This window comes from Halichoeres trimaculatus, unplaced genomic scaffold (assembly GCF_033239565.1).
Source record: "Halichoeres trimaculatus isolate MK-OKI-2021-1 unplaced genomic scaffold, fHalTri1.1 fHalTri1_scaffold_19, whole genome shotgun sequence".
Taxonomy (NCBI): domain Eukaryota; kingdom Metazoa; phylum Chordata; class Actinopteri; order Labriformes; family Labridae; genus Halichoeres; species Halichoeres trimaculatus.
The window spans coordinates 11859188-11886997 of record NW_027437197.1 but is presented as its reverse complement, the minus strand read 5'-3'; the positions used below and the strand labels follow the sequence as shown (position 1 = coordinate 11886997).

The window sequence follows — 27810 nt, the reverse complement described above, 5'->3', positions numbered from 1 at the left end:
AGTGCAAAACTTTCCTGGTCCTCTCTCTGGAAAACTAAACTTTCAGCAGCCTGTGTGCATGGCAATGTGACAGACGGTTCAAGCTGGTGAAACCTCCTGTGTGCAATTACGTCCCACTCTCACAACTGGAGGGGAAAACAGTTCAGTGTATGTATGAGCCGCAGGTGCCTCTTTGTCACTTTAGTCAAAGGCAGACAAAATAAAGTTTAATGGATGGATGCTTCACCAACTTTTCAATTTAAATATTTCAGAGGTTACATAAATCATTCTAACAAGGTTATCATTTTTTTTCCATTCAAGTTCTGCTTCATTCTCCAACTTATAAGCGTTACTCTCACATACCAATTTTGCTTTTGTTGGTAAGTTAATCAAAAACTCAGAGCCTTATTTACTGCAATGCTCCTCAAACTGCACTATAGAGTTAATAGTGCCACAGAGTCGCAGTGTTTGCATACATTTACATGACATCCATCTGTAGCAAACAGGCCCTCTGAAATGTAAATGAGCCTCATTAGACATTACATTTAAATCATTAATGTTGGGGCTTACAGCTTGTGCAGTTAAAGCATCTGTATTTTACTGTCTGTTAAGTGCTGGTGGTAACTAAGCATCAGTGTTCAAAACAGCGTCATCACTGGATGGCCATAGAAACAACATACCTGTTCATGAAATCTGTCGATATCACACTGACAGTTCCCTTTTTTATGATAATCACTGCTGTCAAACACTAACAGGCTCTATCATTACTTTGACAGTCCATTATTTCAGTTTGAATGATCTGCCATTTGCTAGCCCACCCAAGAAAGTCATGTGAATGTAGACTGTGAAATTTGTGTCACAGCTGTCCCCACCACTAGCTATGACAGCTCTGTACTGCACAGAGCAGAGAAGTGCCCGCTTGTTTCAGCCATATCTGAGTAATAAACTGGAGAAAATCGCACGGAGCTGCAAAACTTTGTGGGTGTTATTGAAGGAATTTGCTGTGTGAATTAGACCTGGACAAAAAGCAGATAGAAGGAGCAAAGGAAACAATTTTTGGTCCCATCAGTGGCTTCGGTCATTCAAGGCTTCTTACTCATACCCTGCTTGGGCTTAATGTATAAAACATGAATGTGGTGTCAGTGATTTTGCTTGTTGGTTTCTGAAGCTGAGCTTTGAAGCAGTAATATGACAGTTGTCACATTGGGAACTCTGACTCAAACTATCCCCTTTATTTTATTTCTTGAAGTTGCTGTCAAACCCTATCCCATCATTGTAAATCACAGATTGCATTTTAATTAGAAGTTAGTTCCAGAAGTTGTTTAGACACAACTCAAACGGATGAAAGAGACGTGATGAAAGTATATTCTACACTGAAAAAATAATTAGATGCCATTTGTTGAAGACCACATGCTTGACATTCATCAAGGTATCTCCTTTGAAGTTTATCAGGAACTGACCTGATTAAAAGTGAGAGCAACATCAGTTTTTAATGACATCGATGAAGAGTGACTCAGTTGTTTCTTAACCTCCAGGTTTGCGGTTCAATCCAAACTCCCACAATGCATGCAGAGGTGTTCTTGGAAAAAAAATACAATGAGCCCCAAATAGCTTCAACTGCTTGTCCCATACAAAAAGAACAAATGTGACGTGTAGATGTACATGTAAAAGACCTCTGACTGCTTGAATGATTAGCAAAGCTCTTGACCAATGAAAATAACAGTTTTATTCCCTTGAAGCTGAGATATCGTGGTGTAGGCTGACTTCTTCTTTCTCTCTCCTTGTCCTTTCAGTAGATGAGGTGTGTCCACCTGACTGGGACGGTCTTATTTGTTGGCCCCATGGCTCTCCTGGACTGGTAACCAAGGTTCCCTGCCCTTCTTACATCTATGACTTCAATCACAAAGGTTAGAATCCAAAGGGGAAATTCATTGAAAATATTATTTCAATGCTTTCTTGAGCATGATCCTTTTTTTCCTGAAATAAATAAATTAAAAACCAACAAACTGACTAAAAAAAAAACTAAGTTCTGAAGCCATAAACAAGCCTTTCAGGTTGTTATTCTATCTGACTCAGCTACAAACGGTAATCAGGGTCTGGGGACAGTCTCTTCTATGAACAGGAGGTGCACTAAACAACCATGTGTGCCAGGAAAAATGCCTGGTGACATTTCACAAAAAGACTATAGGCTACGTGATGAATCAGTGCTACCAAACGATTTATTCTGCAGCTGACACATGTTTTTCTGAGAACATCCATGAACTGTTTACATGTGTTTGTGTGTGCCCTCTGTTCTAAAATTATCACAGAAGTAAACAGGTTTTAGCCTTGCAACTGTCGTCTAGCTGTTTATTTTCCTTCTATGGATCTGCAACACCTAATCAAAATAAAACAATGTATATTTCTATGTTGAGCAGTTGGAAATCTATGACTATAATAAAGGAGTGTTTTCCCTGTTAAAATGCTTGAATGGTTCTTTCTAAAATAGCAAAGATCTTCACAAGACTTGCTGAAATGATAGGGACAACAAATAGGGACATAGGAGGGACTCAAACACCAAAGTCTGCCAAAAGCTTTTCCCTTGTCAGGTCTTGAGAGGGCTGGCCAATCAAAGAAAAGGGGGTTTGTGGACTGGGGAGCCTTAAAGAGACAGCTGCTAAAACAAAGATTTTCAGACAGGCATCAAAATAAGGGTTTCCTTAGGAAAAAAAAAGCAGTGTGGGACAAATAAGGATTATTTTGAGCTGTAAATCGTGTGAAACTACTCGGGGTACAGTATGAAGAATTTCTTTTGAAGTACAATAATAAAACAACAGCAGCTCTTTAAAGATGCAACAGAGTGATGTGAGGAGTTGAGAGATGACTGCTGTCGTGAAGTGGATCAAAGTGAGTTGCAAAGAAGAGAGTCATATGAAAAGTTGATTTATTGTAAATTAATGATAAAGCTAGCATAATGAAACAGGAAGAATAATTTATTGATACTTCTTATCAGACAGTGAAGAGAGTTTAGATTGCAAACAACAGAAACAGAAGCCAAACAAACAATAAGCCAGCAGCAGAAGCTTTGAGAAAAGGTCTTACCATCTTAAATAATGAAACTCACCATGTTCCTGGGGTGTACACCTGATCTACCTTACTGTTTGCTATGCTTCTCTTATTCATATTAAAGCTTTTGTTTACAGGTCATGCTTACAGAAATTGTGACGTCAATGGTTCCTGGGTGTTTGTGGACCGCTGGAACAAAACATGGACAGACTATTCGGAGTGTCTGGACTTTCTTCAGCCCAGCAAGGAGGCAGGAAGAGTAAGTGTGGCAGTGAAAGGCTTCACAAGCAAACTTATTTGACAAAATTACAGCATGAAAATAGAATGATAGAATCACAGGTTTTTAGCTTATATAGCTGTGAAAGCTGGGGATCCAAAAACAACTTGCTGCACAACTATTGGTGCTCTATCTTTCATATGTCAGAACATACAGTGCAGAGTTAATGAATGGTTTGTTTGCAGATTTGTGTCTATCTCTTGTTTTTGAAGACATGGACACCAAGAGCTTATTTGCTTTGTGTCCCTTGTTATGAGAAATTCTTAGCTTTACAGCGCTTAAATTGATGCCTCCATGACTCACAACAGCAAAAGAAACAAATCTAACTCCATTTACTGAACTTGGCTTATGCATCTTATAATATTCAACCCACTCATCTAATTACCCGTGTAGCCTTGGGGATTATCTGCACTGTGGAAATGAAACTGAATGACACGGGATGGAGCTCTTGTAGGCTGTTAGGGAACGTTTGTGGGACTTTGAACCTTCAGAATGAATTAACTGCCAGTTGTGCTTCCCATCTGAGATAGTTGAGAGCGTTGTGAAGTGCTTGTTTCTTATGGGTTATTATATCACAACAGTTTATATCAACAGTCTAAATGAGGAGCTGCTAAGGATGTGGCTTTTTTGAGACAAGAAAAGAGTGAACAGTACAGAAAGAGCTACAGAGAGTTAAAGACACAAAAACAGGATCAAACCTTGTTCAAGACATTGTGGACACTTAAAATAATATAATATGGGATATGGCAGTGTTAGAGAGCTGATGATTGGAAGAGAAAATGTCAGACTTGGATAGTGACAAGGCAGTAGAACTCAATCAGGTGCAGCACTGACACTCACGGTCAAGCAGTTTGATGTGAGTGATGACAATTTTCTTTTTTTATTTTTGTAAGTATTCAGCTTAATAGCTGTGAGAATATCCAGGCAACCAATTCAACCTTTTGTGGTGAGGACTAATTGGAATTTTAGTGTTGTCAACATTTAATCGAAAACAGAGAAAAATCATGTTTGAACACCCAAGACCTAATTTCAGCTGCATCCCAAGAGGCTAAATTATGGTTAGGATGTCAGCTAGTTCTACAGCATTCATCCAAGATAATCTCAAGGAAGTAGTTAAAATCTGACTGTGTGATGCTTATAAAAAAACTTAGAGGTAAAGCGAGTAGTTTAGACTGTGTATGTACATGCATTTTGGCTGTGAAGCTCAGAATCTGGAGGCATAGAAAGAGCCCTGCATGGGAATGTTGCTTATACCTGACAATGCTCCAGTGATGGAAGAAGTGGCTGACTGAACCAGCGATTGTTGGATTGACCCTTAGTCTAACTGTTAAATTTTTCATGGAGGACATTCAGGCTCTGTCATATCACTTCAGTTAAGCCTCTGATGAAGTGACTGGGGATTAAATGTGTGATAAAACTTTAATCAGTGTGAGAGATGTTCTGGTTTAGTTCACCTGAAGATTAATTGTCAATAGCAGAATTAATCAAATGAGTTTTGTATTACTAGTCTGAAATATCCACCACTAGTTGTAGCTTTTGCCATCTCGCTCTTGTTAAATGTAAACAAGCATGATAGATGGCCTCACACTGTACATTTTAGTATTCATGGTCTGCGAAGTAGAGATAAAGTTGTGTGCACAGCTGTTTGCATAGTTGACTGGAGCAGGATAACTTGGTTGTTTGCACCAAATAACAAACATGGCTCCCCTCTGGACATCCCTTATCATCTACAAATAGACATCACAAAAACGTTCACTTTTCATTCCAATTTGAACAGCTTTGCAACAGCATTTATTGACATCTTTCAAACCTTTCTAATGGAGAAAAACTGACTGCAATGGAGAATTTGATATAGTGTTATGGACTTTTTTCCACCAAGATATTTATTTATTTAGTTGCAGGCTGTGAAATAACTCTGTTATCATAACCTCAGGTTGGCACTGAAAGGGGAAAATTGGGTACACAACGAAGTAAAATGAGTTTTATCTGAAGGCTGGCTGACTGGCACAGATATAGGGGTAAGGGGCTTGTAAGTAAGCCAGAATTGGAGCTGTTTCTCAAGCTGTTACTGTAAACATCAAAAGGAGCCAGTGGGTGGATCAGGCATCCGATAAAAGGAATATAGAAAGATGGCTCTGGAAGGTCTAAGAATCCTGCATAAAGCAGCTCGAGACGTTTGCTGGGGGGGAGGAATGTGTGGGTTGACTGGCTTAGCCTTCTGCCACCACAGCTCAGCCCTGGATAAGGATAATGAGGGAGTTTTTTTATTTCAGAAAACCTGACACGGTGGGCAGGAGCCCTCTTTAAACTTGGGGTCATTATTTAACTCACACACTATAACTATTTTTAGAAAGAGGTGTGAACCTTATTGTTTACCTGTCATAGACAGCCCTGTTCACCTCCTTCTGAAGAGGCATAAAGTAAATACAACAGTGGAGAACAAAGAAAACATCCTTTGATTCTTGTAATTAAAATACATGTTTCATTACTGGTGACCTTGATTACGCTCTGAAATAATACAGTCTGCTCTAAACTTTGCCTAGTTTCAACTGAGCTTAATCCCCTGGATCCTTGGAGTCAAACATTTGAACCGATGTTTTCTTATCTTAAAAGTTATTCTTCACAACCCCTGGTGTGGTCTCCAGTCTGCAAGCTTGTGTAAACATTGTCCTCCTGTATGGATTAAGGGTTTGAGTCTGCAGCAGACATGCTCAGACTTTTTTTTTTTTTTTTTTCTGTTTTAAACTGACTTCAAATCAAACATATTGCATCAAACATACACCGGCAAAGCTACAAAATTTACAGTTTACATATGCATAGATAAATTAGTCATGAATGTAGTACTGAGCATGTAGAAGAATGCCTTATTTATTCTGAAAAAGTGTAAATAGACAACAGCTTTGAGGATTAACTTTTTTTTTTATTTTATTTTATTTTCTTTTTTTATCAGAGTTCTATTTAACAAAGCAGCCTTGAGCTGTATATGAGTCGCACTTCAATACTGCATTAACAGCAAGCTTTTCTTTGTCCACAGCAAGACTTCTTTGAGAGGCTGTATGTCATGTACACCATTGGCTACGCTGTGTCCTTCAGCTCTCTGCTTGTGGCACTCTTCATTATTGGATATTTCAGGTAAGATAGAGAGTGATGTATTTATGCTTTGCTTCATTTGTTATATTCTTAAGAGTCACAATACATTCCCAGCCTTAAAAGACTATTAAATCGTTTGAATATCTGCAGGAAAAAAAACCCCTATTGTCTGCTTTTGAACAGAACGTTATTGTCAACTGCAGACAGCGTGTTTACTGCCTGTAGATGGTTCAGATTTTATAACACCCAAATTCAAACAGTCTTAGTTAATTCAAGCATTAATAGAAATAAGACCAAGATCCAAGATTACTCAGAAAGTCCACACAGTCACTTTAAAAATAAAGACATTGAATGTTTTCTATATGAAAGCATCACAGCAATGATGGGTTTATAATCTCCAAGCTCCATTCATAACTATTTTCATTAAAAAAAAGTATCATTACCCATTTGCTTGCTGGATAATTTGTCTTACTTTTGCACAACTTTGTGTGTCTTCATCATTCATCTTCCAGGCACAAGAGTGACTGCTGGGCTCAGTCCTTAGGGGTCCACTTGCTTTTTGTATGAGTGGTACCATCTGTTGTAGCAAATATTGACAATTTGTTCCTAAACCATGGATTTGAATTAGGTGGGCTTTACACGAGTACGAATTTCTACGACTCCGGTAAAATAAACTATCGATCCAGTGATGTTGACACACGGAGACGCGTATTTGTCCATGACTCCACATCTTTTTTGAAAACGGGTCTGCAAGGTGGATATCTGCGTATTCGTCTTCATGCCGTACTTGGTATAAACAGATAAGTCCGGAAAAGACGGTGACCTCATAGCACCCCTCCCACTCCCCGCCCCCCAACCCACGTTGTCACACACAACAACAAAAAAATGGCGGCAGGCGGACTGATTCTGATATTGTCCCAGCAGCTACAAATATTGCTTCGACTATTATATCAACATTTTCTCAGAGAGCATGAACAACACCAGCTACGGCAACAACAACAAGGTCTCATGCAGAGACGCAGCATGTTAGGCGTGCATGAGCATTTGTTGACGTGGAATCCGCCTCGGAGCAGAACCAGACGGGCAACCCGATGACAGTTTTGCGTTGTCATGTAAATGCACAAGCCTATGCACAATACGATGTGTAAACAGCGATACATGTTTTGATGCTGACGCCAAGACGATACGGGGCCGTCCTCATGTGAGGAGGGCCTAAATCTCACTTTTTAAGATGTAATTGAAAAAAAAAATCTTGTCTCATGTTTGGATCTTCAAGGTGTATCTGGACCATTACAATTCCATCGAACTGTTTCAAGTTCAAACAGCCTGCTTGGTAGCTTAAGCCAGTGATTTGCAAAACTCTTCTTCTATAGTAGCTCCACAAAAACATCATACTTGGGCTCAATTTCATTGGGCCACTGTGATGCACATAGCCGGTGGTTAGCAATTCAAGAAAATTATGTGGGAGTGTATTATTAAGTGCTCTTTTGACAACTCAGAAGGTTTTATCATTTAATTTGATTCAGAAATTATTAAAGCCAATAGAAAAAACACAGGTTTTTGAAAAGCTACAGGAAAGAGCAAGGCTATTTCTGGCATCCTTTCATCTTTTGGGAACCAGATCACTCTTATTCAGAGTTTTCACTGAATGGAAATATTTGACAATATCTGCTTTGAAACCCTGATGAAGAGGTTTCATCCTTTAAAAAGTCAGTAAGATGAAAGATCTGAGCACAATAAACACTTCACTAGAACTGCATCCTGTTCCGATCTCTGTAGCACGACATAAATTAGAAGAGGATGGAAAAGGCAACATAAGAAAGTAAAAGAAAATTAAACAGTGTTTTATGCAAAACCACAGCTGCAGCAGATACATCACAAGTGATTATTTAAACACCATAATTACATACATCTAAGTGAACCTCTTAAAGCAGTTTCCTTAGCAGCCTGAGGAACAAGTGCTGCAAGCTCATTAGAGCACAACAGCCCAGTGTTTAGCTGTGAGACGAAATGTGGTTGTAACCTGGAATCAATACACACTCATTTTGAGCTATTTCAATTATAAAAGGTGCTCAAGATGTTTTTCTTTCCCCAGAAAGACATGCTTTCATCCCTCAAAGAAAGAGAAAAATGTAAGCAACCATTGTACCAGTGTGAAAAGAACATTCTGCTGAGTTTTAATCCTACTTCTGACTTTTATAAGGAAAGGGGTTAAAAACACCTGGCATTGTATCTGCTGAGCAAGCTGCAAACTTCAAAGATACATTTGTCTTTTACAAATTAGAAGGTCCTTACTGTAATGTGTTTAATATTGAAAGAAGAAAGATCAGGCTGCATGCTAGACTAAAACCAATGAATATCAAATGGCTAGATGTTTTGCAGAACAGCACAATAGCAGTCCAGTTATCCTGAAAGCTACATAGCTATAGATCATATCCAAGAATCAATGTGTTGAGAAGACAGGACCAAAATTAATTTCTCAGGAAAGACCCCTTGAGAAACAACACAGCACAAGCCGAGTTGTTAATTACTTGATCTATGTTTGGATTTCAAAGTTCAGAGTGACTCACTATCCAGGCCTTTATGAAGATTTAGCTTTGACTTATTTTCTGCACAGAGTAGTTATTTGCAGTATAGATCAATGTATATACAGTCATAATATGTACTTCTATGTTACAGTGGCATTTTTCAACATAATTGTTCTTTATTTGCACAAGTCCTCAATTTCTGTCCTACTGTCATATCCTCAAGTGTAAGCGGGATCTTATGCTGACTTTGAGCCTTCATTGCACCCTTTGTAAGCATGTGCAAAATGAGTGTGTGGAGTTACCCATAATTCATAGCAGTATGATGTGAAATATAAGATTCCCTTGGGAATACTGCTAGCAGTAGTATGTAGTATGGCAGGGTTAACAATGCCTCAACACAGATCAATAATAGAAATAGAGGGAGACTGTAAACAAGAAACATGGACGGTGCAACCAATGTTAATATTTCGAAAATAAAAGCCTGCAGTTAGCATTAATGAATATAGCTTAAAGTCTATATCTTTACACATATGTGAATGCAGTATAATTATTGTAGTCATACTTTTAATATCTGTGGATTTAAAAAAATAAAATTGTGTTGAAGCTATTTTGATGAGAAAAGTGTATCGATAAATTGTCAGTTACTTCTCATTCAGCCTTTACAGCACCAGCCTTCATCACAAAAAAAGAATAAAGTTCAATTACTGCATAATTTCAATGAATTAAAGCTTAGCCACCAAGGTGAGCTAAATGATCTCATGCAGGTTTGTGTGAGAATTTACACAAAGCTGCCCCATTCCCACAACTTCCAATTATATCTAATTGAGACCTTCCATCCTCCTATATCAATCACTTTCCAGGTGATGTCACTGAAGTCCTTCAGGGTTCACGGAGGGCATTGAGACTTCAATGATGAATAATTATACCTGCAGATTCCCTCCTTTGTGTGTTTGCTTGTTTCACAACACGTAGCTTTGGTAACCTGGAGAGGGTTTGAAGCTGGAATGTGCCAGTTGCAGTTTTAGATCTTAGCACCGACACATTTAGAGCACATTCAGATGCATACACTATTAACACTGATGGGACACCACAAGCACAGAAAATATATCAAAATTTTCTTAATATTATGATTTAAATAAACATTGATCTAAAGTCACCACAGGGATCTGAGCTGTACATTTAGTTAGAAACATGTTCAATGAATCACATTTTCTTGTACAGTGGGGGATTTTTCAAAGAGCCATCAAATAGCTCACAGTAACACACTATTTTCATATCTTGATTTGGTTTCCCTATCACACAGTGTCAGCTCTCCCTTCTCTCTGTGCCTGTGGTGCTTCTCTGTACAGTTTCAGTCTCTGCGCAGCATCCAGTAAAAGTCTCTTTTTTTGGAATGCTTTGGAATAATGAGGATCTAACCACAGCTTATTAAAAACATATTGAAATGAGCACTGCTGGGATAATTTACATACTTTTGTGATATAATAAGCTCAGTGAAAAGTCTCTGTATTATCAACATAAAAAACCCTGGGGGATTTTTGCATGCCAAAGAGACACACTGAATACATCTCGCATAATGGTGTTTATTCTTAAATCTTGAAATAAACACAGCTTGTTGTCTCATTGTTAACAAGCAGCCACAATAATGTTTGGTGCCAAGTCCTTATGATTAGCTTTCAACACATTCCTCACTTCTTTCCAACTATTGGTCTCTTGATAGGTTGATGGATACACCTCTCATGAAAGGAAACGTCAGATCTCAGAGGGTTCAATTAGACCCAAGGCTCAACTTTAGTTTACTATATTGATTTTTATAGAACAGGCTGGCTGTACCTATACTTACAAGTCATTTCCAGAGTGAACCTTATCAACAATCCCCCACTTAAGGCATCTCCAGGGCACGAGTCGATAACCTTTATCTCTGTCCTTCTGTAAAACAGAATAAATCTAACCTTCTAAACTAAGACTTCCGTGCTCTCTAACCCTTTGCACTTATAACTCTGGGGCTGTAATATTACCATTTTTATTTTCGCTTGTTTTTCTATTTAAACAGTAAAAGTATTTGTGTTTTTACTGCAGGCGTCTTCACTGCACCAGGAACTACATCCACATGCACCTCTTTGTTTCCTTCATGTTACGTGCAGTCAGCATCTTCGTTAAGGACAAAGTTGTCCATTCCAGCGCTGGGTTGAACGACTTTGACTCAGCTTTGTTGGACAACTTGAAAACTGTCAGCGTGGCGCCTCTAGACAAGTCTCAATATGTAAGTACCAGTTGTTTTATCTCCTGTCTTACAGCCAGAATGGTTACACTTTCATTACAAGACATCAGGGATCTTTCTTTAAGTAGCACTTGCAACTTTGAACAAGCAGCTTTTGTTACATCCCTTAAGATTTAAACAGAAGATTTAAATCCGCCCATCTCGCTGTGTTGATTTAAAAATCAAAAAGTAAAAGGAAATATACTCTTGTTCTATTACTTATTTGTTAAGTTATGAAAAGAAGGCTAAAAATGACTTTAACTATTGTACCAACATACTTTAAGTCACATTTGCCAAAGTCCGTCGCCCAGTATACCACCCTGATCAAAAAACAGTAAGGCTTCATCACTTTTTTAAAGTTGCAAGGTAAAGTTAATGCAATTGAAAAACACCTTTGAGTGTGTGTTCAAAATCCTATTTTTTTTAATCTATTTTATTTTTTACACCCAGTTTAATGTTGTTACCTTGTTAGTATGGGTCACTACAAACCAATTAAAGGTCCCTGACTGATATCATAACACCACTTAGCATATCAAAAACAACTTTTAACAGCATCTGCCAATCAAACAATTTTCCTCTCAGATTAAATGCTAGAAGCTATCAAAATATCAGTGCTTGAGTCCAACTGTGACTGCTTTGCCAGTCCATTAATAACTGTGACAGCACTCTCACAGGAATCGGCTCCATGCAGAGCTCTTTACTGTGTCTCCTTTTAGCTCTGACTCTAGCTGTTAATCAGAATTCAAAACATCCAAATTAACTGCAAATCAAATACTTATAATAAACACAAGTCATTTTCTGAGCTCTGTTTGACATTGAGGAGGACCAATATGAATGAGTTTCATCCAACCGCAACACAAACTCTTGTCAATCACCAGACTGTGATGTGCTCATGTTGGTCCTGACTCGTACAGTTAGTCATCAGTCTGTACATGAAGACATGAATGGATTTATTTGATTCAAAGTACATCACAAATTGTATTTTACATTGATAACAGTGGTGTATGCCTGTGAAGTTAACTACACAGAACTTAAATTTATGGTGCATCTCACATAGCCTAATAACAGTGTTACACCAGGTCAATAAGCCTGAATCAGTGTAGACTCACTGATGAAAGGTCTTTTGTCATCATTTATCTCATGGAGGGTCTTATTGCTTATATACACTCAATGTGGCAACAACTACTAAATTGTTTATATCTGTCAGTGAAAGAATCCTCTAAGGCATCTTTAAGGGGCTGGGGGTGAGAAACACAAATATTTAACAGGACTCGTTATCCTAAGGGACCCTTTTTTGTTGACAGCTACTGACTGTATGCTGCAGCATCTGGCTGTTCTGATGCACTGCAAACTGCAGTAAAACACCAAAGTAAAAACTAATAACAGAGGTAACTCAAGCGCATAACTCACTAATTTACATCTTGTTTCTTGATCCATCACCTTGTTAAAGTCTGTGTTGATTGTAGGTCTGAACAACAGACGCATGACAAACAGCTTCTTTACTCACAGTTTACAGTTTCATCAACAACTGATGCGATGAAAGTCAGAGATAATAATACAGTCTAACTCTCCTGGTTGTCCTTTTTGATATATATCACATATTTTCAGTACCCCCACAGAGTATTCAGCTGAATAAACATGTTCCAGTGTTATAATACTCATACAGTGCTTTTCAACTGCAAGAACATCCTCATAAACTAAAGACGATGGCCCTCATTTATCAATCAAAACGGGTTTACGGCAACGTTTGTGTGTGATTAATGAAACGTGCATATAAGCTGTTGATAAATGTGGCGGCTGAAAACAATGGTAATTTACACAACACACCCCTAAATATTCAAGGTTTAGCTGGCTGAACCCATGGAATTTACAACATGGAAGGACACATTACGGAAAAAAGGGAACTTCTCCGTACTGGTAATCGACAACGCCATAGCAACAGAGGTAGAGAGGAAATTACGCTGCCTTGTTTGGCAACCGGAAAAAGTGGTATTAAAACTCGTCTGCAAGAAAATGATTGCAGTTATTTGGCAGCGTGGATGAGACAAACTAAAATACAACAGAGTTTTAAACATTTGATTTACACAGCCTTCGTTTATACCTTAATTGATTCATACTAGTGTGGCTTCTAATATTTGACAATTGGAAGCCACACTATTATTAAATGTTTCTGAAAGAAGCTGGAGACTCCAGCCTGAACCTGTCACAGACTGAGGAGGGAGTGGAGCTGAAGTGTGTCGACCGTGCGCAATTACGCACGGGTAAACCAGAGTTTTATGATAATTCACACCAAGAAACGATTCTTTTTGTGATCCCGTGTAACTGAATGTCTTTGGTGGTGAAATAGTCACTTTTTCACACACAGTTCACGTTTATATGATAATATTGTGAGGAGTGACAAAATCATCTTCAAAGAAAATCCTGCAATCAATACAGCTTCCTTAAAAAATCCTCGCTTAAAGTTTGATCCCGTGTCCTCTGAATGTTCTCTGCATAGACTTTATCATGGAAATGGGAGTGTATTGAAAATGGTTAACTGTGTCTCTATTTTTCCTATTTTTTAAGTTAACCGATAAAGGAAGCACATTTTGTAATGGAGAAATCAGCGGACAGCTCGCGCTGTTGCTCTTTCATTGCAATGTATTTTACAGATTCGTGGAAGAAGAGTGAAATGTTGGTGTCATATCTAATTCAACTATCCAAAAATTAATCTAAGAACATCAGTTTCTCTGTCTGAAAATGCTTTGCACTCATATGATCTAATAATTCTCCTCCATAGAGGGATTTCCTTGGCTGCACCGCGCTGCCCACAGACATGAAACTTGTGTACACGAACTCAGACGTAGCGTGCGATTTGAGCGTACCCGACGCCCACGTTCAGACTGATAAATGCTGATCCATGCGTGGAAAGGAGCGTACACCCACTTTTTGGGTGTACGCACGTTTGATAAATGAGGGCCGATGTGATTTTGTTTCAGATGCAAGAACAAGGGTCTAAATTTACTTTTTTGCTGATGATGATAGGAGATATCAACCACCACTGTTGATACATGGAAGAAGTCCTTCAGAATGCATCCTAGTTCAGTTCCATATTTATACACGTGTCAAAATATTCTCATCAAATTAATATTAAATGAAGATGTAAAGCTGTCTGAGAAGGATGCATCCCACTGAAAGTCTTTGATTACTGGACGTGTTCTTTGAGGCAGATTAGCTTTGCTACTAGCCCTATTCCATCCAAGCGTTGGGTCAACAAATCATTCTGCTGTGCATTAAAACAGGATCATTTCTTGCACAGGCTGAATATCCTCCATGCTAACCGTCTAACTGCAGCGCTCCTCACAATGATGCCAGCCTATATTTGGTTTCTATGGTTTCATGTTTGCTAAATGATCTTTATCGCTGCCTTACTGCCTTCTACACGTCTCACGGCATTGTACAATTACTTTTATTCACCCTGAATATTCTCTGACTAATTTTGGATCAGTTTATGCCATCAAGAGCTGACATAATTATAACTGTGGGAACAGCGTTTATATATTTGTGGTCATAGAGAGACTTGTGTATGTTGGTATTTCAGAAAAGCTGTTTATTAAAAATGATATGAAAACTGACATTGAGTGCTGAGGGTGAGCACTTTCTGTTCTTTAGTTCAAACTGTTTTAGCTCAGAGGTTATGGTGGTTAACATGCTCTTAAACAGGAGGCTTGCCCTTCAGCCTCATTGCTCTGTCTTGCCCACATATTATTTTCTAGCATGGCGCAGATATCCAGTTTTGAAAATGAGAAGCAATGTTGGCCATTTGGAAACTTACAAAAAGAGAGTTTACAAGATTCAGTATTTGTTTTTGTTTTTTCACTGATTTGATTAAAATGAATGATCTGTTTTACTTCAGGCAATTTAGTTTTCTGTGAGACTCATGTTCTTTTGCTTTTAATCCTTTCCAGAAGAAACTTATTTAAAATCACGAACTTGTTTCCTTTCAGGTGATGTTCACAGATAAAACAATGGAAGCTTATTACAGAAATGATGAGTGTTTTTCTTGTGGGGAGAAAGATCTCCCTGATGGTAAATACTGAGAAATGATATTTTCATAATCATACAGGTACAAATTTCCGGGTATGTCAAGTGTAAACTGGCATCTTTTCTCCAGGACAGTATGAGGAGACTTAAACTTTGTGCTGCTTTTTAAAAACAAGTATTTCATCACTAAACTTTGTGAGTGAAAGGCTGATACCCCACAAAGACCTGTCTGCTTAGCGAGGAAAAACTAATTTAATTGGTGACTCAGCTCCATTCATGAGCATAGATTTCCAGTTGATTCAGGCGACTAAATTCAGTATTTTTTGCTACACTTTGTTAAAGTCACTCACACAATTATCAAACATTAAATTCCACTGTTTCCTCTAATTCCTTTCACTGAGTAGCTCAGAATGTTGTTTAATTCATAACCAATGGTTTATCTAACTTCTGAGAAAAGCCTCAGAAGTTACTGTTGTTGGAATTGGATTTTTCATTCAGATAATTTGAGCATTAGTTGCAATAAAAATGAAAGCAGTTATTTCGATCCACCAGCCATGAAGTTTAATCCTTTACTTTAAAGATTATTCATAATAAGACTTGGAAACCAACAAAAAGTAAGGGATGTATTTCTTAAAAGTTTTGTATTATATCCCTAATGTTCAACTTTAATGCATATATTAGAAAACTCATTACCAAAGTCTTAGTAACCCTACTTTTAAAGCAGGATGTTTATCAATTTTTTAATCTCATGTTTGAAAATCCAGTGTTTTGCATTTTAAAACCCCTTTTATGTCAATATTACTAAACCACAGTGGTTCTTATTAGCGCCCTGATTTGTGAATCAAATAAGTGCAAGAGAGTCTTACACAGCGTCCACTCCCCTGCAGTCGCCAAGCACCTATTTGTCACTCTCATTAACTGCACCTGCGTTAGCTTAAACTCAAGGTACAAAGTGATTATCCCACTTTCTTCTGACAAAAAGTGTCTCATTTTATTTGATTTGTCCACTGTGACGTCTGATTTTAAGCATGTAGAACCTAAACATATGAGCCAAAAAGACCAACTCACAACCACGTGCTAAGGGTTGAAGGCATGGTGGGCAGTCCTGAAACACTAGCATAAATTTGAATGTAGCATCTCTTCAGGACTCCGCCCAGCCCCTCCTCCCCCTCCCCTTGGAGCTCCTCTAAAGCAATGCCCCTTCTCACATGCATTCGAGACTGTGATTGTGAATGACTGAAAGACGGACTCAGCACATCATTTTACGTTTTGCACTACATCGAGTCATGTTTCATTTAGAGGTAAGGAAACACCAAAATGCTAAAATGTAAAGCTAAAAAACAAACAAACGTGACTTTTGTTGGTACTCGCAACTGTCATGCTACCATCTCTAGGACTTACTAAATATCACAATTTTTTTTGCTTGTCAGAGCTACTGTGGTGAGAGTTTATTAGACTATGATCCAAACTACAGCCAAGAGCCAAGTCCCTCATCAGGTCAGAGGGGACAGGCTCGAGGTCGAGCGAGAGGGGCAGTAGTTAGAGGCAGGGCAACAGAGCAAGAAAACAAAGCCTCTGTTCTTTCTTTTCTTGCTCTGTTTAGCCGGAGGAGTGGTTACCAGTAATCGGGGTATGGGTAGTTTCTCTGCCATTCTTCTGCTGAGTGTGAACCTGTACACCACTAAACTCAGGAACACGCATTGAGTCAGGGGCAGTGTGTGCACATGCAGGAGGAGGGCAAAACGGCAGGACAGGATTTGATTGGTTTAACATATTGGATCCCGGTCGATGGGATTGGCTGATTTTCTCTGGGTTTTCTCCTGCTGTAGATAGCGGATATTATTTGGTCTCATTTAAGAACACATCATGTATTGCTTGCCATTGTGACATATAGATCATTTAAACCAGTATAACAACAAGTGTATCTAAATCAAACTAACAATTTTACCTTTAACTGATCCTCATGCATCATCTGGGAATGTTGCATTTATTTGGTGCAAATTTGGTTTCTATTTATATGAGCATCATAACAACGCCTGACTCAAAAGTACTTACAGCCTTGGCAGCTAGAGGGAATCTGCTGAGAGCTGGTGGTAACTGTGCAACTGTGAAAAACGTTGTTAGTGTGCTGACTTCATTTTTGAACTGTTCTAAGTAAACCTCCACTTAGGATTTGTAGGACTGTGCAGGCTGCTCAGTCTCTGCCCCTGCTGATAAGGAGGGTTGGTTAATGGAGTTTTTTTTTGCTTCTTGCTGCATGTTTGTTGCCTCTGCTCTGTTTTTCAGCTGTTACTTTTGCTTTAGATGTTTGTATTTGTTTCTGAATGTGCAGCATTTCTGAATCATGTGCGATTATCATTATGTGCAATAATATAAAACACGACTGGACTACAGCTTTGCAAATTAAAAAATGTCTTCATCTTCGGGAGGAGTTCATGCATGTCTCATGCTTTTTCCTCATCATTGTTCGGATGTGACACGACAGTTTTTACATCATTGTTCGGATGTGACACGACAGTTTTTACATCAGTGTGTCCACGATGTAATCATGTTTTTACAGGGAGAAAATGAGGTGGGATTTTATTAATTTCCTCCAGTAATTGTGGTCATGACAAAGCATAACTTGACTTAATTTATTCCATAGAAGTTCAGTTTTTTTTATCTCATGGCACAATACGCAAAAGGTGGGTTCACTCTGTTAGTGTCGATTCTTTATTGAAACTGAATTAACATAAACCGTGTACTTAAGGTTTAATATCTATGCATCATTTATGTGTTCACAATGTTTAAACACATAAAGACATAAGATAAATAGATACAACAAGGGCAAATCAATATTGTCAACTGTTGTGTTTTCAGATTGGCTGTAAGGTGACAGTACTGCTTTTCATCTACTTCCTGGCCACCAATTACTACTGGATCCTGGTGGAAGGCCTCTACCTCCACAGTCTCATCTTCATGGCCTTCAGATCGGATGCCAAATACCTCTGGGGCTTCATTCTTATTGGATGGGGTAAGCTGAATAATATCATAAAAAGCATTCATAGTGCATCATTTGTAGCATAATCAAACCATCCTCTGTTTTTTGGCAACACTGCAGGACTCAACTCTGTAAATTTCTTTGATATCCAGCTCATGACTGATGATGCACAAAAACTGAAATCAGGCAAGTCATGAAATAAGTCTCATTTCAAGATTTAAAGAGACAAAAGTTATGCCGTTTTTTTTGAGAGGGTAAAATCTATTAATATCTTGAAATAAGACATTATTTCAGACTTGTCAGGTGAATGTGGCTCATCAAGTCTATAAGACATTTTTTTAAATCTAAAAAAAAAAAGGAAATTTGCTTGGATTTCAGTTTTTGCACTCCTCATATTGACAGACCCTTTATGACAGGTGCTACTCTTGTGCTATTTATGAAAAAAGGCTACCTTGGATCAGAGTTACACCAAATAAAAATCATTATCTTATGATTGGATTATTTTAGATTTAAAAAAACAGCTCATGTAAACAAGTCCCAAGGGAATTTCAGACCTAAAACTTTGAGATTCTTTAACAAACAGGAACTGCAAGTGTTCTTTTGAGTTTTGTGCTTTTCAACCTCTTGAGCATGTCTGACTGCTCGAAAAAGCAGATGAAAGCTTTATGCCTCCCAGAAGAACTTTTTGTTCTTGTCTTTGAAGTCAACGACAGAAAAGAAGAAGCCCTCACATCAGATCTTTCTCATCTTCTGCTTCTGAGTTCTTGCCGGAATAGTGGCTGTTGATTATGTATGATTAGTTATAGTGTGATCCTGCCTCCCTTCTTATTGTCTCACAAGGCACGATTGACAGGAAGTGTTAAAATAAATTTAATAGCATGAAGCACCCAGAGGGAAATAAGAGGGATAACAGGGTGATAAAGTAGTGATGAACTGTGAGTCATCATGGCTTTAAGGTTAAGTTCAGCTGGCTTTCCTTTTGTTTAGCATTTTATAATAATCCCTTTAGAAATGTCATGTTAGCTCAATCACTGCGTTAGGTGGAAGCTGTGTCAAAGCTGCAGCCAGGCTTTTGTACACTTCTGCTAATCAATTCAGGGTGACTCAATCCTACTTTGTGTGTTCAGTGCAGTACTGATTAATCTATTTCAGAATCTTTTTAGAGCCCTGACAGGTTTAGTGGTGGACGAAAACCAATAGAGACACATATTGATGAAACAGTCTTTTAAAAAGTTGCCGTGCTGCAAGGCTCTGCTCAGAGACAGATAAGCTGATTTAGAAGTTGAAGAGACAGACTTCACAATTTGACCCTGAGTTTGGTGGCTTAATCAACTCCTTTTTTTATACGGATCTCATTTTTTAAGAAAAAAAAAAAAAAAAATTGTTGCCAGAGAAACAAACTTACTTGTCGTTGCTTGCAGCGAGTCTGAAATGAATCTGCAGCGTTTTTACAGCTTAAAAGACTCTGTTTGCCATTAGCACCATCCACCACAGTTGTAAGACGTGACTCTTGCCAAGGCATGCATTTATTTTTTAAATGAATGAAGAGTGGTTCCTCTTTTTAACACAACTGTTCTTTGTTCAAGACGACTTTTGGATGCAAAGCGACGAGGTAATGTATTCATTGTTATGTAGCACTGTTTTTAAAAATATGACAAGTTTTGCTTGTAAACTTAGTTTGTAGCATAGTTTTGTGTATGGAAGGTGAGCAGACTATCAAAGTTCAACCTCACCAAGCAAAGCAAACATAACCTTGTTCATTATTTGAGAATCGATAAGAAATGTTTCAATTCATTGATATTGTTAGCCTTTGCGCTTAATGATTCCTCTATCAGTTCTTTACATTGTGCCGGAGCCGCTGGACCTCACGTCGACTAGTCTGCTACAGCTTTCTTAGCTTAGCAGTTAGATAACGTTTCCCAACAAAACTCTGATTCAGGATGTTAAGCTTAAAGTTTTACTGAAGAACTGACTTCATAAAGAAATGTACATTGCTCTCTCAGGAGATTCACATTCAGTACATTCAAAATGGTATAAATCACCTTATTTATCAAAATAACAAAACCATGAAAGCCTGATGCTAATGTATATGGGAAACTGCATTGATATAGTAGCAGTTAGCATACATCAGTATAACTTCAGCTCCAGAATATAATTTCATCTTTCATCACAGAAACATATCACATCAACTCTGTAAAAAATACTGAGAATTTCAAATGTCAAAAGCTAACAGGTAATTGAAAGGCTCATGGCTGACTTCATAGTTATGGAAAGCATCCAAACAACTTAAACCATTGCTATAACCACTTTGAGAAACTAAATGCCCAATTGAATTATTAATATATTACAACACAGTACATCAACTGCACATTGTGTGCGATTTTTAGCTGTTTCTGTATAATTCAGACTCACGGACCAATTACTTTTTGTTCACTTACAGTATAAACTCAATTAAATGTTGGTGAGACAGAAAACCTGTAAAGATACTTTTTGTACCAAGAAAATTCAGAACAGGAATTGATAAGGGAATAGATAAAGAATCAGATCGATAAGCCGAACCGATAAGGGCATCGGTATTGACAAAATCTTATCAATTTCCATCCCTAGTGCTCTGTCACTCTCTTCTTTCACTCTTCTGTCGTTTTCTTTTTGACAGTCAAGCTCCAGTGTCCATCTAACAACAAAATAAATATGAGGAATTAGTTTTCAAAGGAAGAAGGTCTGATCTTGCTTCCCCTTTGTAAACCTTTGGTGCATATACTGAAAACGGATATGTTTTCTCCTGCAAAAGTCCGACCTGACCAAGGATTCAGAGAAAATGCTTCAGGAAATAACTGATTTTGATGCTGATCACTTTAAACCTTGGGTTATGAACAGGCAAGCAACATTACTTCAAGATCACTTGTTAAGTCCTCACATCCCCCTTTAGGGAGAGGAAAAAAAGCTTCCTGGGGTTCATTTAGCTCAACATACAAGCCTTGTGATCGATGAAAGCTGAAGAAACTCTCAACTGGAAACACATTGAACACCTTGAAACATGCTGAGTATAAGCTGCCTAAAGCCCCCAAACTGGGTTAAGAACAGGAGAAATCAATGTTATCTCATTTCGCCTTAAACTTCAGCACCTGTTAAGAAAAACTTGTACATGAACAGATTGAGATTCAGGGAGGAATTGGGCCTGGCAAGCAATTAGGTTTGCAGAGTCTTCTGTCATCCATGAAGCAACAGTTATTTATTAGATTGTAATACAGAAAAAAGATTGTTTGCTGGTTTTTTTCAGCCTTTCATTATGTCAAGGCAAAGTCCAATACTTATAAACATCAAAAAGAAGGAAAAGAAAGCACATTTTGTTTTTTCCAAGTCAGACATGTAGGTTGTGAAACAATCCATTTTAATGTGATCATGTTCAAGGATTATATGACATGCCCTGCTTAAAAAAAAATACTGATGGATGGTCAAAGCATGACTAATCTCTTCAAAGGAGATTGTTGACATGACGAGAGCAGAGCAATTTCACTTCAATAAATGTGTAGATAGCCTCCACGTTTCCTGACTTGTGTACTGATCCTGTAATTCTGGACTCATGTTTGCTGTAAGACACAAAGCTCCATGAGGATGAAGCACAGCACAGCAAGCACAGGAGAGTTTTCATCCTTAATTCTATGTAATCATCCCCAGTGGCTCTTTACCTGTAAACAGTTTTTGCTGTCAAAGGGGGATAGTTAACAGATCTCATTCTGAGTCAGTCAGCTGGTGTTGAATTCACCTAATAACTTTTTCACACACGGGCGCACAACAAAGCAACAAAGTGACATGTTTCAGCATCTCTAAGGGTTGTTAAAATTTTGTGCCAGATTTGGAAATATATGTAATTGAATGTTTAACTTAAGTTACAGAGACCACAAGGGGATCAAGGTCTGCACAACCCCCAGTCTCAGAATATGAGACAGTGCTAAAATCTGCTGTTTCTCGAGTGTCCACTTGAGGCTGACTCCATTAGTATGGGCAGTCACATACACACCGAGCTAAAAAAAAAAGCTGTTTTCTAAGCAGAAATGAACCTATTAGCCTGGTTCAAAAAATGTCTCAGAGTTGCTAATTTTACTAGAGGCACACACTGTACAGGGGGTTATTTTTTCTAACTCGGCCGTTCAGAGGATATTAGAAAGGATAGAACTTTATTGTCATTGTAACAAGTACAACGAAATTGAAGTCACAGCAGCAATCAAGAAAACAAAAGGAAGAAAGTGTATAGAAAGTGCAAAAAGGTCTATAAGAAAAGAAATGATGACAGCTTGTCCATCATTGTCCAGTTCAGCCAGCCTCCACCTCCACAGGGTCCAGGACTGAGCTTCTTCAGTCATGCTCCATCTCCGTCTCCTGTCTGCTCAGCTGCAGCAGGTGAAGTTCTTCCAATGTGGCGTTGGTGTCTGATGTTAGCTCCGTTAGCCATGTCTGTGAATAGCATGATGCTACTCTGCCTTCTGGTATTCCCTGTGTTGCTGGGTTAGCACGGCTAGCTCATCCATCTTATTGGAGATAGATCTTATGTTCCCAATAATGATGGATGGACGGACAGGTCAATGTCGTCACTTCTTAGCTCACACTTGAGAACCAGCACGTCGTCCTCACCTCCCTCTCCTCACCTTGTGGGAAGACATCAGGCCTTACGCCAGTTAGCATTGACATGCTACAGGCTGCTAACAGCTGAGTTCACATGTAAACAATGCAGCCATGGTTACTTGTAGGATCTCCAGACAAACACAGGAGAAAAGTAGTAAAAATATCACTGGAGCCACAAAAAGTTTGGTGTCCATGACCAACAATGAACCATATAAAGTAATGATCCACTCCAAATACAAATATTACGAAAAAGAGACGAAAAAATTACAAGAAACGGACAAAAAGTGAGAGCTGCTGCAAAAGGCAGCCATAGCCAACAGGGCGGCGCCTAGCAACCATTAAGATCGCAAGGTCGCCCAATCAGAGGCAGAGCTCAGGTGACTGGCAGGTTTCAATAGCTGTGCGCAAAGCCCTTGCCACTACCAATATGGCCGTGATAGCCGCTGTGCTTCATTTTCCGTTCCAGAAACAGACGGGTGACATCGGGGAGACTACATCCATGTTTTATACAGTCTATGGGTCTGCACCTATATTTACATTTCATGTTTTGTTTTGTTTTTTCTAAAAAATACACCACCTCAAATGCCAAAACCAGAGTATCTGGATGATGTTGACATGTTTTGAAGCTCTAATTTGTAGCTGCATATGTAAGCATGTGTGCGACAATGGGGTTTGACTTTAAAACTATAATGACAACTAATATTTTTTTTCCATTGAAATACATATATATTCAACACATGTTCCAAATTTAAAATTCTCTTGATCAATCAGTCTTTGTTTATACTGCATCAAATCAGATGTTTTCTCGATATGCTTTCCAAGAGGCAGAAACCTTGAGCGAACATGAGTTAGACAGCGATATGCCTTGGCTGTGCTGGGATAACAGAGAGTGACAGAGAGAAATGCAGAAAGAGAAGAGGGGTGGACAAATTTTGAAGTAGAACCAGAGCTGACTGAGCTTCAGAAGCTCAGGGCTGATATTGGATGATTGTTCATGCTTTTCTTTCATCTTGTCTTGGCAACACTTTCTTTGAACCACCTGCAAGTGATCTGAAACACTGCAGCTATGGTCTTGACAGAATCCCCCAGAGAGTCCCATGTTGAAAACATCCTCATTGGCTTCCCATTAAAAACAGAATCATGTTGAAACCCCTTTGTGGTGCTGCATGGTCAGTCTTCAGCTGATACAGAAAAGCTGCTGAAAGCCTTATTACTCCAGCAGGACTCTGGGATCCTTTGATCAGCTGGTTCTCACTAAGACCAGACTAAACTAGAGGAGACTGTGCTTTTAAAGTGATTGCTTGCACTTCAGGATTGTTTTACCACTGCGATGGTAATCATTTTAAAAGGCAGATGACAAATTTATTTGACTGGTCTGCCTTTATGTAATTATTTATGTCTTGTTTTTGTTTTTCATTCTGCCGTCGTGAGGCACTTTGTGACACTCTCAAAAGGTGCTGTATAGAAAATTTTCTTCAAGAAAAGAAAGCTAGTGGTTTCGTGTGGGTGAGTGGGAGACTGAAGAAACAAGCTGAATAAATGAAGGCCACTTGTGAAACACTTAAATAAGTTGGAGGACAAAACAGGATTTATGTTTAAACAGACAAGTAAAATCTTTAAAGTGACATTCCTGTTATAAAAAAGTAAGTTTCCTCACCCACAAACTCTTGAGTTTACTCTTCTCCTTGCAACGATGATCATGTTTTTTACCCCACCTGCACAGACAACAAAGCGTCTACAAGGCTACTGGATTAGCTCCCATGGTAATGTTTCATCAGAGGTAATTAGTGTAAACAGACATGCCAAAACGCTCCCACTGCTTGCACATACCACCCATGCTGTCATGGTTTTACTGCAGTGCTGCAGTCTCAAGATATCAAAGGTTAGAGCTGGACACGCCAAGTGGTTTATTTTTGTTGACAAATCTGACACAAAAGTTTATATTCTGTTCCTGCACTGGTGGATCAGAGAAAACAGCGGTTGCTTTTATGTTCATACACAGTGCTGTAGAGTGTTGATGCTCTTGGTTTGTACCAACCATGTCACCTCAGTTCTTCCACAGATGCTAAATGTATTGAACTATTTATCTATTTGTTCATTTTTTTAAAAAAAATTATTTTTATTTAGTTATTTATTTATTTTTTACTGAATTTAAAAACTTACATTCTGGCAAAAATATAACACTTTGCATCACACAGCACAGCTAATTGATTTTCTCATTTGATTTCAGGTGTTCCTGCTGTTTTTGTAGCTGTGTGGGCAATTGTCAGGGCAACGCTAGCAGATGCAAGGTAAGTGATGAAGTCTCACTTTGACTAAATGAGAACCTTGTTTTGCACTGGAGATGTTAAAGGACAGCTAAGCAATGCAATTATTTTCTAATTGTGCTGACATTTAATTCATCAGTGAATTCCTGTTTGGCATGCATCATTAATTCACGGTTTCTTTGGTAGGTTTCTCATTTAACAGTGTCACTTAAAATTCATTTATTCTTAACTTTACAGCCTACATGTTCACCCAACAGTTTAGAGGAAAAAATTAGATACTGAACTTTTTTATAAAAAGCTTTTTTTCACTTCTTGGAGTAGGCCTTTTACAAGACAAAGCAAGGTGGTCTAAATTAAGTCTGTTCTCTTTAAAGAAAAGAGGTGAGGTTTCAGACCAAATTTTAGAAACCACTTTATTTTTACCAATACAAGAAGTTTAAGCTAAACTATAAATGTGAAATATAAACTCACTCCCTCAGAGACTTTGTTCCATATCGACATGATAGCCTCACAGTTACTGAAGATTTGTCAGCAGAAAATCACATACCACCACATCCTAAAGATGCTCCACTGGATTGAGACCTGATGACCAGCCCAACATGAAACGTCTTCTATATGCCATTTGCATTTTATCTGATAAAAAGTTCAAAACTAGAAAGATAAAAGCAATCGCACTGCCTCCAAAGTTCAGGATGAACTGCTCTGATTTGCATCTGCATCCTACCAAGGCGAATGGGAAATTAACCCCTTGAAAAGTCCCTCTGTGATCATAGTGACCTTTATGAACCCCAGAGATATGTAATCTCATCCAGACCTGTGCCAGGAAAACATGAGAAATCTCACTGGGCAGGTGTCAGGATGGTTCTGGGAGTATAAGAAGAGAAAGAAGTGGGAACCCTGTGGAAAAGTTTTTCTGAAAGGACTCATTATTTCATTATTGCATGTCTCTCTGCAAGTTAAAGTATCTAATTTCCGTCATTGGTTATAGTCAGTCCATTTAAGGTTTTGCGGAGTATTGGAACAGTTTTTTAATTGTTTTCTCCCACGAAAACATTTCTCTGCAGAACAAATTCTATAATAATTGAATTTCATTCTTCATTCTTTCCGTAAGCCTCCCTATGACAAGCAATGTGTCCTCATACAGCACACTTTCCTGAGCCCATTTAGCTACCCCCCTTTCTTCCAGCCAAGTAACATTGGAAAGAAGCTTCTCAGCAAACAAGGAGGTAAAATCTTGTACCATGTTTTTTGGCATGATGTTTCTACAAGGTCTCTCTGACTAAGAGGCCGCATTTCTTTGGTTACATCTGCAAGGTCCAGGTACAAAGTGTTCCTGAATGGAGAGGTTTGTTACATGAAACTGGAGGAGAGCAGCTGAATGTGTTCATTACTGTGAGAGGAAAAAACCCTGGTTTGAAGACATTCTGCAGGAAACAGCCTTAACAGCTCTCAAACTGAAAAACACATTCTAAAAGTAGCCTTTGAGGAAAAAAACAGCTAAATCGTTGTAACATAAAAAAATAACTCAGCCAGGTCACAGCTGTGAGAAAGAGTGGGCAGGTGAATTGTCTTGCTTATTTTTGGGTGCAGCTTCCCCCCCCCCCCCCCCCCCCCATGAGCCTAATGTTTTTGGGGTTTTTTCCTCTATGTGATTCACTGTGGGAGTAAGCACAAAACATTTTGACCTCCATGTAAATAATGAATTCAGAGTTTCAAATCAGATTGATTTTACATTGCAAAAACTGAAATGTGAGTAAGGGTTTATGTCTAATTCTAGAAAAAAACACCCTAACAGACTTATTATGAGCCACATTCATATGAAAAGTCCAGAAAATACTTTCATTGAAAAAAAAAAATGAAGACTGAATTGCTTGAATTAATTTCTGCCACTGTGGTCAGAAAAATATGCTATATAAGTTTCTTGAAGTAGAAATTGTGTTTCAAGAGACTCAACCAGTTTTTCTTACTTCATTGACTTTATCGATAAGTGTTACTCATGTTGAGTCTGAAAATATTTTTCTCTTGACGTACGATGTAGGCACTTAAATGTCAGTTTTTGTATTGCAACATGTTATAAGAAAAACAAATGTAACAACAGCAATGTGTCAAACTGTCTCCATACCCTTCAGTATGAAAAGATGTTCTTGCATACTTTGAAAATAACAGGTAAAAAGAGCCTAGATCATTGCATTATGTAGTCTATACTTTGGCTGAGAAGGTAATGACTATTTGCATCACACTTTCTCTCAGTCTTCAGACCTCTCAAAGTGTTTTTACACTAATGATAGAGTTTGCTATCTATAAACTGGTTCAGAGACAACCCACTCTACCACTCAGTCACAGCTGCCTGGCCAGTATTTCAGAGGCACAAAAGACCCAAATTATTATGCCTGACTCTGCGGTTCAGGTTCAGGCCCTAATTATTGGTAATTCTGCAGAAGTGAAGGTTTAATAAAGTTTAATTAGTGTACTTGTACAAAGATTCAGGTCTACTTATAATTTGCATGACAAAGATCATCAACAAAACTTTTGACTTCTAAGTTCAACACCATCAACATCCTCTATTTAGTTTTTGATTTCCTTTGTTTTACCTTCTCAGATGTGAAACAAAGCTTTCCCTCTGGCCTTACAGGTGGCTTTAAAAAGGGTTGGAGATGAATATATCGGAGAGGCAATATCATCTTTACTTTTAAATACTCATTTATGCTGTAAAGCTAGATGGAAGCAAAGCATCAACT

At 38.3% G+C, this 27810-nt stretch overlaps 1 protein-coding gene across 1 annotated transcript in view; it reads left to right on the top strand.

Annotated features, from left to right (window-relative positions):
- pth2ra (parathyroid hormone 2 receptor a) overlaps positions 1–27810 on the top strand; it is a 54388-nt gene that overhangs the window by 2501 nt on the left and 24077 nt on the right. The window contains exons 2-7 of the mRNA XM_074695462.1: positions 1773–1886; positions 3162–3283; positions 6336–6433; positions 10999–11182; positions 18062–18215; positions 25036–25096. Of these exons, the coding sequence (XP_074551563.1) occupies positions 1773–1886; positions 3162–3283; positions 6336–6433; positions 10999–11182; positions 18062–18215; positions 25036–25096 (733 nt within the window). The remainder of the gene's footprint in view (positions 1–1772; positions 1887–3161; positions 3284–6335; positions 6434–10998; positions 11183–18061; positions 18216–25035; positions 25097–27810) is intronic.